The sequence below is a fragment of the Pristiophorus japonicus genome, chromosome 12, assembly GCF_044704955.1.
Source record: "Pristiophorus japonicus isolate sPriJap1 chromosome 12, sPriJap1.hap1, whole genome shotgun sequence".
NCBI classification, from domain to species: domain Eukaryota; kingdom Metazoa; phylum Chordata; class Chondrichthyes; family Pristiophoridae; genus Pristiophorus; species Pristiophorus japonicus.
The window spans coordinates 147,474,884-147,489,890 of NC_091988.1; the positions used below are offsets into that span (position 1 = coordinate 147,474,884).

The 15,007-nt window shown below is 41.8% G+C and overlaps 1 protein-coding gene across 1 annotated transcript in view; it reads left to right on the forward strand.

Moving 5' to 3' along the window:
- LOC139277009 (biogenesis of lysosome-related organelles complex 1 subunit 4-like) overlaps positions 1-15,007 on the forward strand; it is a 35,356-nt gene that overhangs the window by 3,614 nt on the left and 16,735 nt on the right. The window contains exon 2 of the mRNA XM_070895011.1: positions 13,704-13,775. Coding sequence (XP_070751112.1) covers positions 13,704-13,775 — 72 coding nt within the window. The remainder of the gene's footprint in view (positions 1-13,703; positions 13,776-15,007) is intronic.

Sequence of the window (15,007 nt, forward strand, 5' to 3'; positions counted from 1 at the left end):
AAGTTTGCTCTTCTGAAATCCGGTACGAGTTGCAAGTTCTCAGTACCTTTAGTTCTACTAGCCAATTGGAACCATATAATGTTCTGGTCACTGTTGCTCAGATGTTCCCCCACATGGAGGCCTGATACGAGATCAGGCTCACTACGAAACACCTGATCCAATATGTGATTATCCCTAGTTACTTCATTAACATGTTGAGTCAGTAAATAGTCTTGCATATTTTCAATGCATTTTTCAGCTGCACTTCCCATCACAACAGCAGGTAAACCATCGGGCCACTGAATGCCAGGAAAATTAAAATCACCCAGAACAGATAAGTCAGCGTTTAGATGTGTGGACCCTTTATCAAGACTGGAAGATGTTGCAGATAATATCGGTTCATCGGTAATATCATTTAGTCGTAATAAAGGGTTCAGACACATGAAACTTCGGCTTGTCTTCTGTACAGATGCTGCTTGACCTGCGTGTTTCCAGTATTTTTTGTTTTTGTTTTGGATTTCTGGCATTTGCGGTATTTTTACTTTCTGTTCATAGTGCTCAAGTTGACTATACATTGGGTTAAATGTAATGCCAAATTTGGGTTAAGAAATACTCTGGCAGAAATCCTTTGAACTCCTTATAAACTTGCCAGGAGCCTAAGTAAAATGTATTGATCTAAAATTCGTAGCTACGGTGTAATTCTCTGTTAAGAGAAGCAAGGGAAGAAATACGATCAAGGGGAACCAGTGGATGTAGTGTATTTGGGTTTCCAGAAGGCATTTGACAAGGTGCCACATAAAAGGTCACTGCACAAAATAAAAGTCCACGGGGTTGGGGGTAATATATTAGCATGGATAGAGGATTGGCTAGCTAACAGAAAACAGAGAGTGGGGATAAATGGTTCATTCTCAGGTTGGCAATCAGTAACTAGTGGGGTGCCGCAGGGATCTGTGCTGGGACCCCAACTATTTACGATCTTATGTTAACGACTTGGATGAAGGGACCGAGTGTAATGTAGCCTAGTTTGCTGACTATGCTTTTCCTCCCATCTTTGTAATGTGTGAGGAGACCACAAAAAACCTGCAAAAGGACATAGACAGGCTAAGTGCGTGGGCAAAAATTTGGCAGATGGAGTATAGTGTTGGAAAGTTGGCAGAAAAAAATTGAAGAGCAAGTTATTATTTAAATGAAGAAAGATTACAAAATGCTGCAGTACAGCAGGACCTGGGGATCCTGGTGCATAAAACACAAAAGGTTAGTATAATCAGGAAGGCCAATGGAATATTGGCCTTTATTACAAAGGGGATGGAGTATAAAAGCAGGGAAGTCTTGCTACAGTTATACAGGGTACTGCGTACAGTTTTGGTTTCCATATTTAAGAAAGAATATACTTGCTTTGGAGGCAGTTCAGAGAAGGTTCACTAGATTGATTCCGGAGATGAGGAGGTTGACTTATGAGGAAAGGTTGAGTAGGTTGGGCCTCTACTCATTGGAATTCAGAAGAATGAGAGGTGATTTTTATTATGTATGCAACCCTATGTAACCAGTATTATACCGCCACCAGAGGGCATACCTCTTGGAGTCCCAAGGGATCCCAGCATCCCCTGGGAGCACTATATATAAGCAGGCCTCCCATGCTGTACCAGCACTCTGGAGTTAGAATAAAGGAACTAAGGTCATACTTACTCACATCTATAGTACTCAGTTACATTACTTTATTTGAGACACAACAATCTTACCGAAACATATAAAGTTATGAGGGGGCTTGACTAGGTGGATGCAGAGAGGATGTTTCCACTGTTAGGGGAGACTAGCACTAGGGGGTATAATAGAATAATAAACCGCCCATTTAAAACTGAGATGAGGAGGAATTTCTTCTGAGGGTTGTAAATCTGTGGAATCCGTTGCCTCAGAGAGCTGTGGAAGCTGGGTCATTGAATAAATTTAAGACAGAAATAGACAGTTTCTTATCTGATAAGGGGTTATGGGGAGCAGGCAGGGAAGTGAACCTGAGTCCATAATCGGATCAGCCATGATCGTATTGAATGGCGGAGCAGGCTCAAGAGGCTGTTTGGCCTACTCCTGATCCTATTTCTTGTGTTCTTAAAGTACCGTAACCTACAGGACTACGGACTAAGAGCTGGAAAGTGGGATTAGGCTGGATAGCTCTAGGTCGGCGGCGCGGACACGATGGGCCGAAATGGCCTCTTTCCGTGCTATAAATTTCTATGATTCTATGAAACAGGGCCCCTGTCGATCCTCTCGGATGGATGTAAATGATCCCATGGCAGTATTTCGAAGAAGAGCAGGGGCGTTATCCCTGGTGTCCTTGAGCGATAAATATTGGCAATCAACACAACAAAAACAGATTTATCTGGTCATGATCACATTGCTGTTTGTGGGAGCTGCTGTGCGCAAATGGGCTACGTTTTCCACATTACAATTGACTACGCTCCAAAAGTACTTCATTGACTAAAGTACTATGAGATGTCCGGTGGTCGTGAAAGGCGCATATAAATGCAAATCTTTCTTTCACAAACTGATGTTTCTGATTCTAGCCTTTGGAAGTGTCTTAACACAACCCCTTAGGGCATACATTCCTAAGCATTAGTCACCTATCTATATACTTCAGGTATGGTGATATTCCTCATTCTGTTACCTGAGGTCTTCAGGTTTTGCACGCCTTCCTGACTGCAATTTAGAAAGGCTTATCAACTGCTGTAAGCAGTGTTTGAAGATTGTCAAGTTTCGGGTTTGAAAAAGGAGCACAACTTCAGACCAGTTTAGCAGCTTATAGAATCACAAAATGGTTACAGCATGGAGCCAAACTGGGAAAACATTGTTATCTTAATTTTAATCTGATTTACTCCCAGGTTAAAAAAATATATACTTTTCTATTCAGATGATGCATTTTACAATATTTGTCTAACATTTTGCATGATACCAGCCATTTCTATAATCACTGATTGTAGCAAGTATGATGTAATGTGTATAAAAGTCTACATTTCAAAAAATCTTAATTTGAGCCAGAAACTGTAGTCCAAATTCTTATTCCATTAGGAATTACTGAATAATGGATACAGGTATGTGAATGCATCTAATAATTTTCACACCAAATACTTTTACTTTTCAATCTGAAGCTCAGTATTGATTTCATATTCTCCATGTGTGAAATAGTACTTAAAAGATGTAAATAACTGTTTTAGAAGAGTTCTTTGTGTAGTGAAACACAATTTTTCTCCAAAATATGGTGATTTTAAATGTGCATTTATGGATAGAAGTTGTCAAGTATATAAATGAAGAAAGGCTGGCTGTCTAAATGTCACTTTAGTTCAGAAAATTCAGATTTTGTTTAGTCTGTGTTTACAACTCCTTTTGCACATCTGATACTAAATTGTTTATTCAGACATGAAGTTTTGGCCACATTAGCCTCTTCCCCCCCCCCCCCCCTGACAAATTAGTAAGAGTACTTCTGAGTTTAAATGCCATTTTTATTTGCACTTACTAATTCATTAAAGTGGTAATTTTGGCACTTTTGAGAGAGAAAAAATGTTGTTGAAGAAAAGACTTCAGGAACCAGTGCGATGCATGCCTTTTGTGTGAAGTAATGTAGTACTCTGGAGCACCCGTGTGCAGCAGCATGAAGTTGTGGGTTGTGCTTCTAAATTTCTGATTTATGCTGTGTTTCTGTGGGGAAGAGGTTAGAAATTTCCCAGAGCGATCGATGGTTTTTTTTCCAAGCTGTGGTTGCATCTCCCATTAGTTAGTTTCCGAGCAATATTGATGGAGTCCTAGGACTGGGTAGACATCTCGCCATCAGCTGATGTGTGGCCCAAGGCGATCTAATTATAGAAAGGGGAATTAGATTTAAGAGGGTTTGCTAGTACACTTTTGACTTTTTTTTACTGAGGTTATCATTGTACAGTTAAAGCTTTAGCTTGTTTAAAAAATAAAGTATAATTTACTTGTTACATGTATACAGCATTGCATGATAGTCTTTGATGCCACAAAAGCACCCAGAACTATGTGCCTGTAAAATATATTTCGATATCTTAAATATTCAATGTATTATACCAAAGTTTTTTCTTTTTATTTTGTTAACCAGATAGCACTATACCTTACTTGGAAACACAAGCAAAGCCATGTTAAATTAGAGAATAATGGATACTTGTAAGTAGTCACGAGGTACAAATCTATTTCAGGGACTCTGGATGCCAGCTCTATTGTTTATAATTCATGTGCTCCTCAAATGTTACCGCTCCCTCCCCCCCCCCCCCCCCCCCCCCTCATCTTCTGTAAACAGGCACAGCTTTCATTTTATGTGGAATCAGTATTTGGTTGCAGCTAATTTTGGGGGCGGTAGTAACAGCTGTCCGTGAGAATTCCAGCTGTCGGTACCTTTCATGTTGTTAATTTGCAGCGTTCTCATCAGAGAATTAATTATTGTTACTGCAGGTTAATGGGGACATAATTGGCATTGAATGCTTAAAAAAAAATAGCTTCTTTGTATACAAATATTTCCTTTTTAAAGTATTGTGTTCGAAGTATTTTGCCTCTTTTTGTAGAAGCGGTTACAGTCAGGAGAATTTTGATAGATTTTAATCTTTCTAACAACAGTTGGGTCTCCTGCCCTGCTATGCTGCTCTGGTGACATATCCATAGAGCTCCTCTATAAGAAAGAGGGGGAGTGACTTTAAAGTAGGCACAGAGTTGCTCTGGAGCCACAGGATCCCCAAGAAACCATATAGCAGATTTAATTATTTGCTTTCCCACCCTATTGCACGTTTTTCTAATGTCTGACGTACTTGGGATGGCCTGAAGTTGTGGCCCCTGCTGTTCCTTGTGAAGCTGCTCCTAAGCATACGAGATGTTTCTATCAGTGAAGTACCCAGAGAGACCTAACCGGGAAGGAAACTGGACTTCAGGTCTTTCAAGCCAGTAAAAAAAAAACAAGACTTTAAAAAGGCTTTTAAAGAAAGTTAATGAATATTCTCCTTTAGACTAAAAAATGATCTTTAGAAAGTAGGGGAGCAACTTGAATTATCTTTCCCATTTAAACAAAGATAGTATTAATTTATAAGATGAAAATGAGAGAACTATTTAACTATTTATGTATTATGTATTTATAATAATCTTGTCTAACATTGTATGACAGTGAGCTTGTATCATTATTAATAGAACTATACTAATCACGTGACACCAAACAAATCAAATTTGTCCATAAGAACACTCAAGGCAAAGTTTGCAGATTTTTTAATTTTCTATTTTTATGTTTCGTGTTCTCTTTATTTCCTTTCTAAAACTTATTTCTCGTGCATTCCCAGCTCTTTAGCTGCAAATTACTTGCACATAAACTTAATCAACTCAAATAGTTGAAGTTGAATCCATATTGCAGCCTAGATTGTAGTATAATTACTTAATGTGTTTTCAAAAAGTTATTTACAAAGTAGGATTAATACCTGATTCATGCCAACATAACTTCTCTAGTATATATAAAACTTCTCTAGTATATAGAAAAAACATTGCATTTATATAGCACCGTTCACCTCAAGATATCTGTGCTTGATATATTTATATTGCTTTCTTAAATTTCATACCATGATCATTGCTTTCAGAAAAATGGAATCATGCTGATATCAGAATGGTGTAAACATATTGATACGTCCTTACTACACAGTATAAATGCACACGAGGCCCATGCTTGAGAGAAGGTCAGTCTGTGACCTGTCCTTTATTCCTTAGCACTCAAGTCATGAAGGTGGGTGGAGCTTCCCCTTTTATACCTGAAGGTCCAGGTTAGGAGTGTCTCCCACCTAGTGGTCAGTGTTCTCACGGTGTACAACTTAGGTCAGTTTATACATGGGTTACAATGCTGGTTGAATACATGACATCACCTTCCCCTCCCCCCCCCCCCCCCCAAAGTCTTATTGGGATCATAGGTTGAGTCTCTCTGGTGGTTTACGCTCCTTTGTAGAGCGCCTGAGTTGGGGCTCCGGTTGTTGGGCGCTGGCCTGAGTGTCTGCTGGTTGCGGTGCCTCAGGCCTGTCCGTACTGCCCACAGTGACTGGGCGCTCCTCCCTTTGGTTCCGGTGTTCGGTCACCTGTGGTGGAGTGAACTCTATATCGTGTTCTTCCTCTGCTTCTTCTATGGGGTTGCTGAACCTCCTTTTTGTTTGATCCACATGTTTGCGGCAGATTTGTCCATTGGTATGTTTAACTACCAGAATCCTATTTCCCTCTTTGGCAACCACAGTGCCTGCGAGCCATTTGGGCCCTGCAGTGTAGTTGAGGACAAAAACAGGATCATTTACATCAATACATCGCGCCCTCGCATTCCTGTCATGGTAGTGATATTGTGACTGGCGCCTGCTCTCGACAATTTCTTTCATGGTGGGGTGTATAAGGGATAATCGGGTTTTGAGCGTCCTTTTCATTAGTAGCTCTGCGGGTGGAACCCCTGTGAGCGAGTATGGTCGGGATCTATAGGCCAACAGGAGGCGTGATAAGCGGGTTTGTAGGGAACCCCCTTGGAATCTGAGCATCCCCTGTTTGATTATCTGCACTGCTCGTTCTGCCTGGCTGTTTGTGGCCGGCTTGAACGGTGCCGTTCTAACATGGTTAATTCCATTGCCTGCCATGAAGTCCTGGAATTCAGTGGCTGCCCAGTCCCCATTCAGGACACATTTCTTGACTAGAGACAATAGCGGGTCTCTATTTGTCCAGACTTTAATCTGACGGGCTGTCACGGGTGAGCCTTCGCTTCCGAAAGCTTCAACAGCCATGACCATCTCAGCACCATGCTCGGTAGCCCCCTCGGTGGTGGCTAGTGGGAGCCTGCTGAGTGCCTCGGCGCAGTTTTCGGTGCCCGGTCTGTGCCAAATTGTGTAGTCATAGGCAGCTAACGTGAGTGCCCACCTTTGTATGCGGGCCGATGCGTTTGCATTTATGGCCTTGTTGTCGGCCAAAAGGGACGTTAGAGGTTTGTGATCTGTCTCCAGCTCAAATTTCCTGCCAAATAGGTACTGGTGCATTTTCTTTACCGCATATACACATGCGAGCGCCTCCTTTTCTACCATCCCGTAGCCCCTTTCTGCCTGGGACAGACTCCTGGAGGCATAAGCTACTGGCTGTAACTGACCCTTGGCATTGACATGCTGCAACACACATCCGACACCATAGGACGACGCATCGCACGTTAACACAAGTTTCTTACATGAGTCATATAGCGTTAACAGATTGTTGGAACGAACGCAGCTCTGTCGTGTTATGGGGTCTGGGTGCTCTCTGGATCGCTTCCGTCTTGGATGCAGTAGGGCTGATCCCGTCTGCTGCTACCCTCATCCCCAGGAATTCTACCTCTGGAGTTAGGAAGACGCACTTCGCCTACCCGGTCCAGTCTGCGTACCACCACCTCCAGGTTGTGGAGGTGTTCTTCAGTATCGTAACCCGTAATGAGGATGTCGTCCTGAAAAACCACCGTCCCTGGAATCGACTTGAGGAGGCTTTCCATATTTCGTTGGAAGATCGCGGCGGCCGAGCGAATCCCGAACGGACATCTGTTGTACTCAAACAACCCCTTGTGTGTCGTGATGGTGGTCAGCTTCTTCGACTCACTCGCCAGCTCCTGGGTCATGTAAGCTGAGGTCAGGTCCAATTTTGAAAAAAGTTTGCCACCGGATAGCGTCGCAAAGAGGTCCTCCGCTCTCGGTAGCGGGTACTGGTCTTGGAGTGACACCCGATTGATGGTGGCCTTGTAATCGCCACGTATCCTGACCGACCCATCTGCCTTGAGCACCGGCACAATCAGGCTCGCCCAGTCACTGAATTCGACTGGCGAGATGATGCCTTCCCTCAACAGGCGGTCCAATTCGCCTTCTATCTTTTCCCGCATTACGTACGGCACCGCTCTGGCCTTGTGGTGTACTGGTCTGGCGTCCGGGTTTATGTGAATCACTACCTTGGCCCCCATGAAAGTGCCAATGCCGGGTTGAAATAATGAGTCAAATTTGTCCAGGACCTGTGAGCATGATACTCGCTCCACAGTGGAAATTGCATTGACATCTCCCCATTTCCAGTTCATGACAGCAAGCCAACTCCTCCCCAGTAGTGCGGGACCGTCCCCGGGGACAATCCAGAGTGGCAACCTGTTCTCCGAATCTTTATGGGTCACGACTACCGTGGCGCTGCCTAGCACCGGAATGATCTGCTTTGTGTAAGCCCGTAGCTGTGCGTCAATCGGCGATAATTTTGGCCTCCTGGCCTTGGATGCCCACAACTTTTCGAACTGTTTGATACCCATCAGGGACTGGCTGGCACCCGTGTCTAACGCCATTGATACTGGGATGCCATTGAGGAGCACTTTCATCATTATCGCTGGCGTCCTGGTGTATGAACTGTATACGTGCTCCACATGAACTCGCTGAACTTCAGCTTCCAGCGATTTCCCCCAGTGTCCATTTCTGCAATTTCTGCAGGTATTTTGCTCAACTCTGCAAACTCCGGCTGAATGTATGCCTCCACGCCTCCAGCATGAGTTGCGGTTTGAAACAAAAGGTCCCTTGCCAGTCGATCGTCCCTGACTGCCCCTGTTATTGTCCTTGAGTGCACCATTAACAGGTGTTGATGGCCCCATTACTGGCCGCATTGTCCCTTGCAATGGCGTGAATCGCTTTTCAGCTTGCCATTGTCTCTGTCGAACTCCCCCTCTGGGTTCGACTACATGTTGGGGCATGCCTGACTGCCCTTGTCTGGAGAACTGTGTGCTGCTTTAACAATGTTGAATCTCTGTCCCAACCATTCCTTAACACAGTACCTCTCGTCTGTTCTGCTAGTGGCCATGCTCGCGTGGTTTAAATCCCAGTTTCTTGTCGCCATTGATATGTCCTTACTACACAGTATAAATGCACACGAGGCCCATGCTTGAGAGAAGGTCAGTCTGTGACCTGTCCTTTATTCCTTAGCACTCAAGTCATGAAGGTGGGTGGAGCTTCCCCTTTTATACCTGAAGGTCCAGGTTAGGAGTGTCTCCCACCTAGTGGTCAGTGTTCTCACGGTGTATAACTTAGGTCAGTTTATACATGGGTTACAATGCTGGTTGAATACATGACACATATGACTTAATGTAAAGCCATTCTGCCGTTGCATTTCATTCACTGCCAGTGTGATGATTTAAATGACATTTAATAACTTTTAAATTTATATTACGCCTTTAATGTAGTAAAATGTCCCAAGGCACTTCACAGCAGTAAGGATGCTAGTGAAGACAAGACAAGAAAATAGATGCTGACCATTGAGGGAAAGAGACAAAAAGCAGAAGGAAGTGTTAAAAGAAGTCAATGGCTCGGGTCCGAGGCGGCAGACAAAATGCGCATGCAAATAGACACAGGCGAAAAACTTAAAGAAATTCAATTTACATGGTAAATACTAAAATAAAATAAAGATTCTACAACACCTGTATTTGAATAAGTATAATCAAGAATAATTATATTTAAACAAAATTAAATAATATATAGAATAATAATTAAGTTAAAATCAGCAATTGAAGAAAGACTTTTCAAAAGCATCCTTACTGAATACCTGTGTGGTTACATTTTAAAATGTCATTTACAGTAGAGTAAATTCCAACCTAATTGCATGTTTGTTAAACATGTATGTTTCCACAATATGTACATTTTTCCTTTTTTCTGTCTCAATACACCTGTGATGTGCTTTGGGAGGTTTCACTATGTTAAAGGCGCTATACAAATATAAGTTGTTATTGTGGTCATCAAGATGGGAGATTTTTCCATTGACATTTCAGGCCCCATCAAGCACTCGAGCTGTGGTATAGCGCAGCTAGAAGAGTGTGAAGCTGCCTTTACTCTGCCCAACAGTATGCAAGCAGTGTTGCATTTTTTCCATTTTCTACTTCAGCCATCCTTGGGTGTGCTGAAGTGAGATTGCCCATTCGGGGTAGTTTTGTGACGACTTATTTCACAATGTTACAGCCAGAGGAGAATTTCATCCCATTACTCTGGGCTAGATTTGAGTTCTAATCTTAAGTGGTGAGAGGACAGTGTCTCTTCCCTCCCCCACGGTACCATCCAATTACTGTTACCAGCTTCTTTGCACGTTTTAGGAATTGGAACTTTTCCATCACATACACTAGCTGTTAGACATATTAGGAGCAAGTCAAATCTCTCTCTCAAATCCAAAATGCAATACTGACCGTTTACACAGCTTCTGTGGTTTCTTAACTCACTAGTGGTTTAGAGCAGAGATAAAATGATTAAAGAAAAACCAATTGTTTGTAGTAGCTGCCAAATCAGTTGCTTGCAAATAGCATGTTTAAGATGTTAATGTAGACCTTTAATTAGTAACAGTAAACTGCAGTGATGCAATGCTAGTTATAACACAGATGGCGACAAGATCCCTATTCCAATTTTTTTTTTTGTCTTGCTTGCTCCCCCCCGCACCCCCCCCCTGCCAATGCACTAGATATGGGGTGCTAGAATATCAGAACACAAGCGATGTAATCAATTGGATAATGTACACTAGTTATTTTTTGTGGCCATGAACTGACGGTCTTTTACCCCCGAGTTAGGATTTGGGTTTGTTTTCTTTATCTTTTTGGTCAGGGGTAATTAAAATGACCAGACTATCCATTTCCCATTTTTGAACATATATGTTATGTGTGTGTTTTTCTTGCAGCAGTTCTTTTTAAAAAGAACATTGCATAATTGAGCTGATCTCTCATTATTGCAAAGTCTGCCATTTTGAGATTGACGCTCCAAATAGCTGGGCTGTCTAATTGCACATTTGGTGAACTAGTATTCTACTATGCATTTTACTATGCATTTTATTTTTAACAAGTTGTTGATTGAATGGATCCTGCTGTTGGAGAATGCAAAATGTAACTAATCCAACCATACCTTTTATTATTTATAAGAAATAGGAGCAGGAGTAGGCCATTTGCCCCCTCGAGCCTGCTTTGCCATTCAATAAGATCATGGCTGATCAGATCTTGGGCTCAGCCCCACTTCCCTGCCCGCTCCCCATAACCCTTCACTCCCTTATTGTTCAAAAATCTGTCTATCTCTACTTTAAATATATTCAATGACCCAGCCTCCACAGCTCTCCGGGGCAGAGAATTCCATAGATTTACAACCCTCTGAGAAGAAATTCCTCCTCATCTCAGTTCTAAATAGGCAACCCCTTATTGTTAAACTATGCACCCTAGTTCTAGATTCTCCCATGGGTGGAAACATCCTCTCTGCATCTACCTTGTCGAGCCCCCTCAGTATCTTGTATGTTTTAGTAAGATCACCTCTCATTCTTCTAAATTCGAATGAGTATAGGCTCAACCTTTCTTCATAAGTCAACTCCTTCATCTCAGGGATCAACCTAGTCAATCTTCTCTGAACTGCCTCCAATGCAGGTATATCACTCCTTTAAATAAGGAGACCAAAACTGTACACAGTATTCTAGATGTGGTCTTGGCAATATCCTGTACAGTTGTAGCAGGACTTCGCTGCTTTTATACACCATCCAACTTGCAATAAAGGCCAACATTCCATTTGCTTTCCTGACTACTTGCTGTACCTGCATACTAACTTTTTGTGTTTCATGCACAAGGACCCCCAGGTCCCTCTGTACTACAGCATTTTGTCATCTCTCCATTTAAATAATGATTTGCTTTTTTATTTTTCCTGCCAAATGTTTTCCCACTCACTTAGCCTGTCTGTATCCTCACAACCTGCATTCCCACCCATCTTTATAATCATCAGCAAACTTAGCTACATTACACTCAGTCCCTTCATCCAAGTCATTAATATAGATTGTAAATAGTTGAGGCCCCAGCACCAATCCCTATGGCACACCACTAGTTACCGTTTGCCAACTGGAAAATGACCCATTTATCCCGACTCTCTGTTGGTTAGCCAATCCTCTATCTATGCTAATCTATTGCCCCCAACCCCGTGAGCTTTTATCTTGTGCAGTAACCTTTTATGTGGCACCTTATTGAATGCCTTCTGGAAGTCCAAATACACCACATCCACTGGCTCCCCCTTATCCACCTTGCTCGTTACATCCTCAAAGAACTCCAGCAAATTTGTCAAACGTGATTTCCCTTTCATAAAACTATGCCAACTCTACTTGACTGTATTTATATGAAAAGCCTTATTTAGGCGACAACTAAGGCGTCCAAGACCTTTTAAAGAGAAGTCCAGTTGATTTCTTGCACAACTACTTCTCTCTGCTCAACACTTGTGCAGAAAATGGATTATTGCTGTAATACATTATTTGATAGGCTCCCTAATATAAGCTTCCATAATAGTAAAGTACCATGACAAATCAAAGAACTGTTTTATTTTCCAGATTACACCTGACCGAATAGAGTAGTAAACCCTCAATTTTAACTTGCTCAAAGTTCCTGTAACATGTAAAACAACAAAGCACCACACACGATCCCTGTTAGCAAACTAGCACATCTGCTTTGAACCAGGACTTTTTCTTTGTAACTGGTTGGGCCCATTCTTCTAGAAAAGACCTGTGTCCTTCTCGGGTTATCTTCCCTTGGGAGGTCTAACGGACAGACTCCCCAGACTGTGTGTCTGCCTCGTGAATTCCTGGCTTCCAGGAAACCAGCAGCCTGACCCTGTATCATGGTTGGTCAGTCGGGCTGCTAATAATCCGACTTCCTCTGGCATCTCCGTTCTGTTTGCACTTGTATTTCTTGCCTGCTGCTTTGAATTTTGCGAGCCTGATAGTTTGGTATAGGACTGTGAATAAAACCTAAATCAGGACACCAAGATTTGGTAGTTTCCGCAGATTGAGATGTATGCATTTGTTTAAAGTTTATATGCAAAACTCCATGATATGCACCTAAGTGACCCACAAAGACAAAAAGGCTTAACATTCCTGGTTTAGATTGTATGGTCATTATATTTTTAATATACCTGGAATACTGATGGATTACTTTTAACTCCGTGCTGTAAATCTGTTTTTGCACTGCACACTTGGACCAATTTGTTGTAAGGTTAAAGTTAACAAAATTGGAGTTTAAATTAAAATTAATGGAAAAAAAGACTTGCATTTATTTAGCACCTTATCACACCCTGTCCTAAAGGTTTTTACAGCCATTAACTACTTTTGAAGTGTAATTACTGCTACTTATGTAAAGATTTGCGCACAGCAAGGTTGAGCGAGCAGCAAATTAGATAAAATCAGTTAATCTGGTTTGGTGATGTTGGCTAAAACACACAGAACTTCACGCTTTTTTTTTCAATTGTGCCACGGGATCTTTTACACACACCCAAATAGACAGACAAAGTTTTGAGTTAATGTCTCATTTGAAGGTCACCATCTCATGACAATACAGCACACCCTCGGTACTGTACTGAAGGCATACCCTAGATTATGTGCTCAAACCCTGCATTGGGAGTTGAATCCACAAGGATCCCCATATTTCATCCTGTTTCAAATCCAACAGGATGGTTCTTGTGACTAAGAGATGGAAAATATCTTGAGCATCTTTGTTGGAGGGATGGCCTTTGTTTAAGATCTATGTACTATGCAGGTAGAGTTCTTTTTTAATATCCAGAATATGAAACCATTAACCTATTGAGAAAACCGTACCCTGGACTAGAATGGAAAGTGGTTAGGATATTGAAAATCTATGTATGGGTCAGGTATCCATTTTTCAAAGTTGGCTCAAACAGTGTCTTGTGTTTTTCCTTGTGTAGGCTAAGGAACTTGATGATAGCATTGAAGAAATGTTAATCAGACTGGATGAATTTTGTGGAATGCTTGACATGGTAAGAATTACTGTATTTCTTTTTAAGCGCAGTACACAACTAGTTCATGGAGCACATTTTTTTTTAAAAAGGTGAAAATTGTATTCAGATCATGGCAGCGTATGTAGTTTGTTCTGCTGTCTGGGACTTCACACAACCTAGCATTGTATCTCATTTTCAGCAGTTTTTGCTACAAAATTCCCTTGATTCTGGGGAGATTCCAGCAGATTGGAAAACTGCAAATGTAATGTCCCTATTTAAAAAAAGGAGGCAGACAAAAAGCAGGAAACTATAGACCAGTTAACCTAACATCTGTGGTTGGGAAAATGTTGGAGTCCATTATTAAAGAAGCAGTAGCAGGACATTTGGAAAAGCATAATTCGGTCAGGCAGAGTCGGCATGGATTTATGAAGGGGAAGTCATGTTTGACAAATTTGCTGGAATTCTTTGAGGATGTAATGAACAGGGTGGATAAAAGGGAACCAGTGGATGTGGTGTATTTGGACTTCCAGAAGGCATTTGACAAGGTGCCACATAAAAGGTTACTACACAAGATTAAAGTTCACGGGGTTGGGGATAATATATTAACATGGGTAGAGAATTGGCTAACTATCAGAAAACAGAGAGTCGGGAAAAATGGTTCATTCTCTGGTTGGCAATTATTAACTAATGAGTGGCCTCAGGGATCACTGTTGGGACCCCAACTATTTACAATCTATATTAACGACTTGGAAGAAGGGACCGAGTGCAATGTAGCCAAGTTTGCTGATGATACAAAGGGAGGAAAAGTAATGTGTGAGGAGGACACACAAAATTTGCAAAAGGACATAGATAGGCTAAGTGAGTGGGCAAACATTTGGCAGATGGAGTATAATGTTGGAAAGTGTGGGGTCATGCACTTTGGCAGAAAAAAGTATCAAAGAGCAAGTTATTATTTAAATGGAGAAAAATGTCAAAGTGCTGCAGTACAGTGGGACCTAGGGTACTTGTTCATGAGCCACAGAAGATTAGTATGCAGGTACAGCAAGTGATTCTATTGGCCTTTATTGCAAAGGGGTTGGAATGTAAAAGCAGGGAAGTCTTGCTACAGCTATATAAGGTATTGGTGAGACCACACCTGGATTACTGGTTTCCATATTTACAAAAGGATATACTTGCTTTGGAGACAGTTCAGAGAAGGTTCACTCGGTTGATTCTGGAGATGAGGGGGTTGACTTATGAAGATAGGTTGAGAAGGTTGGGCCTCTACTTAT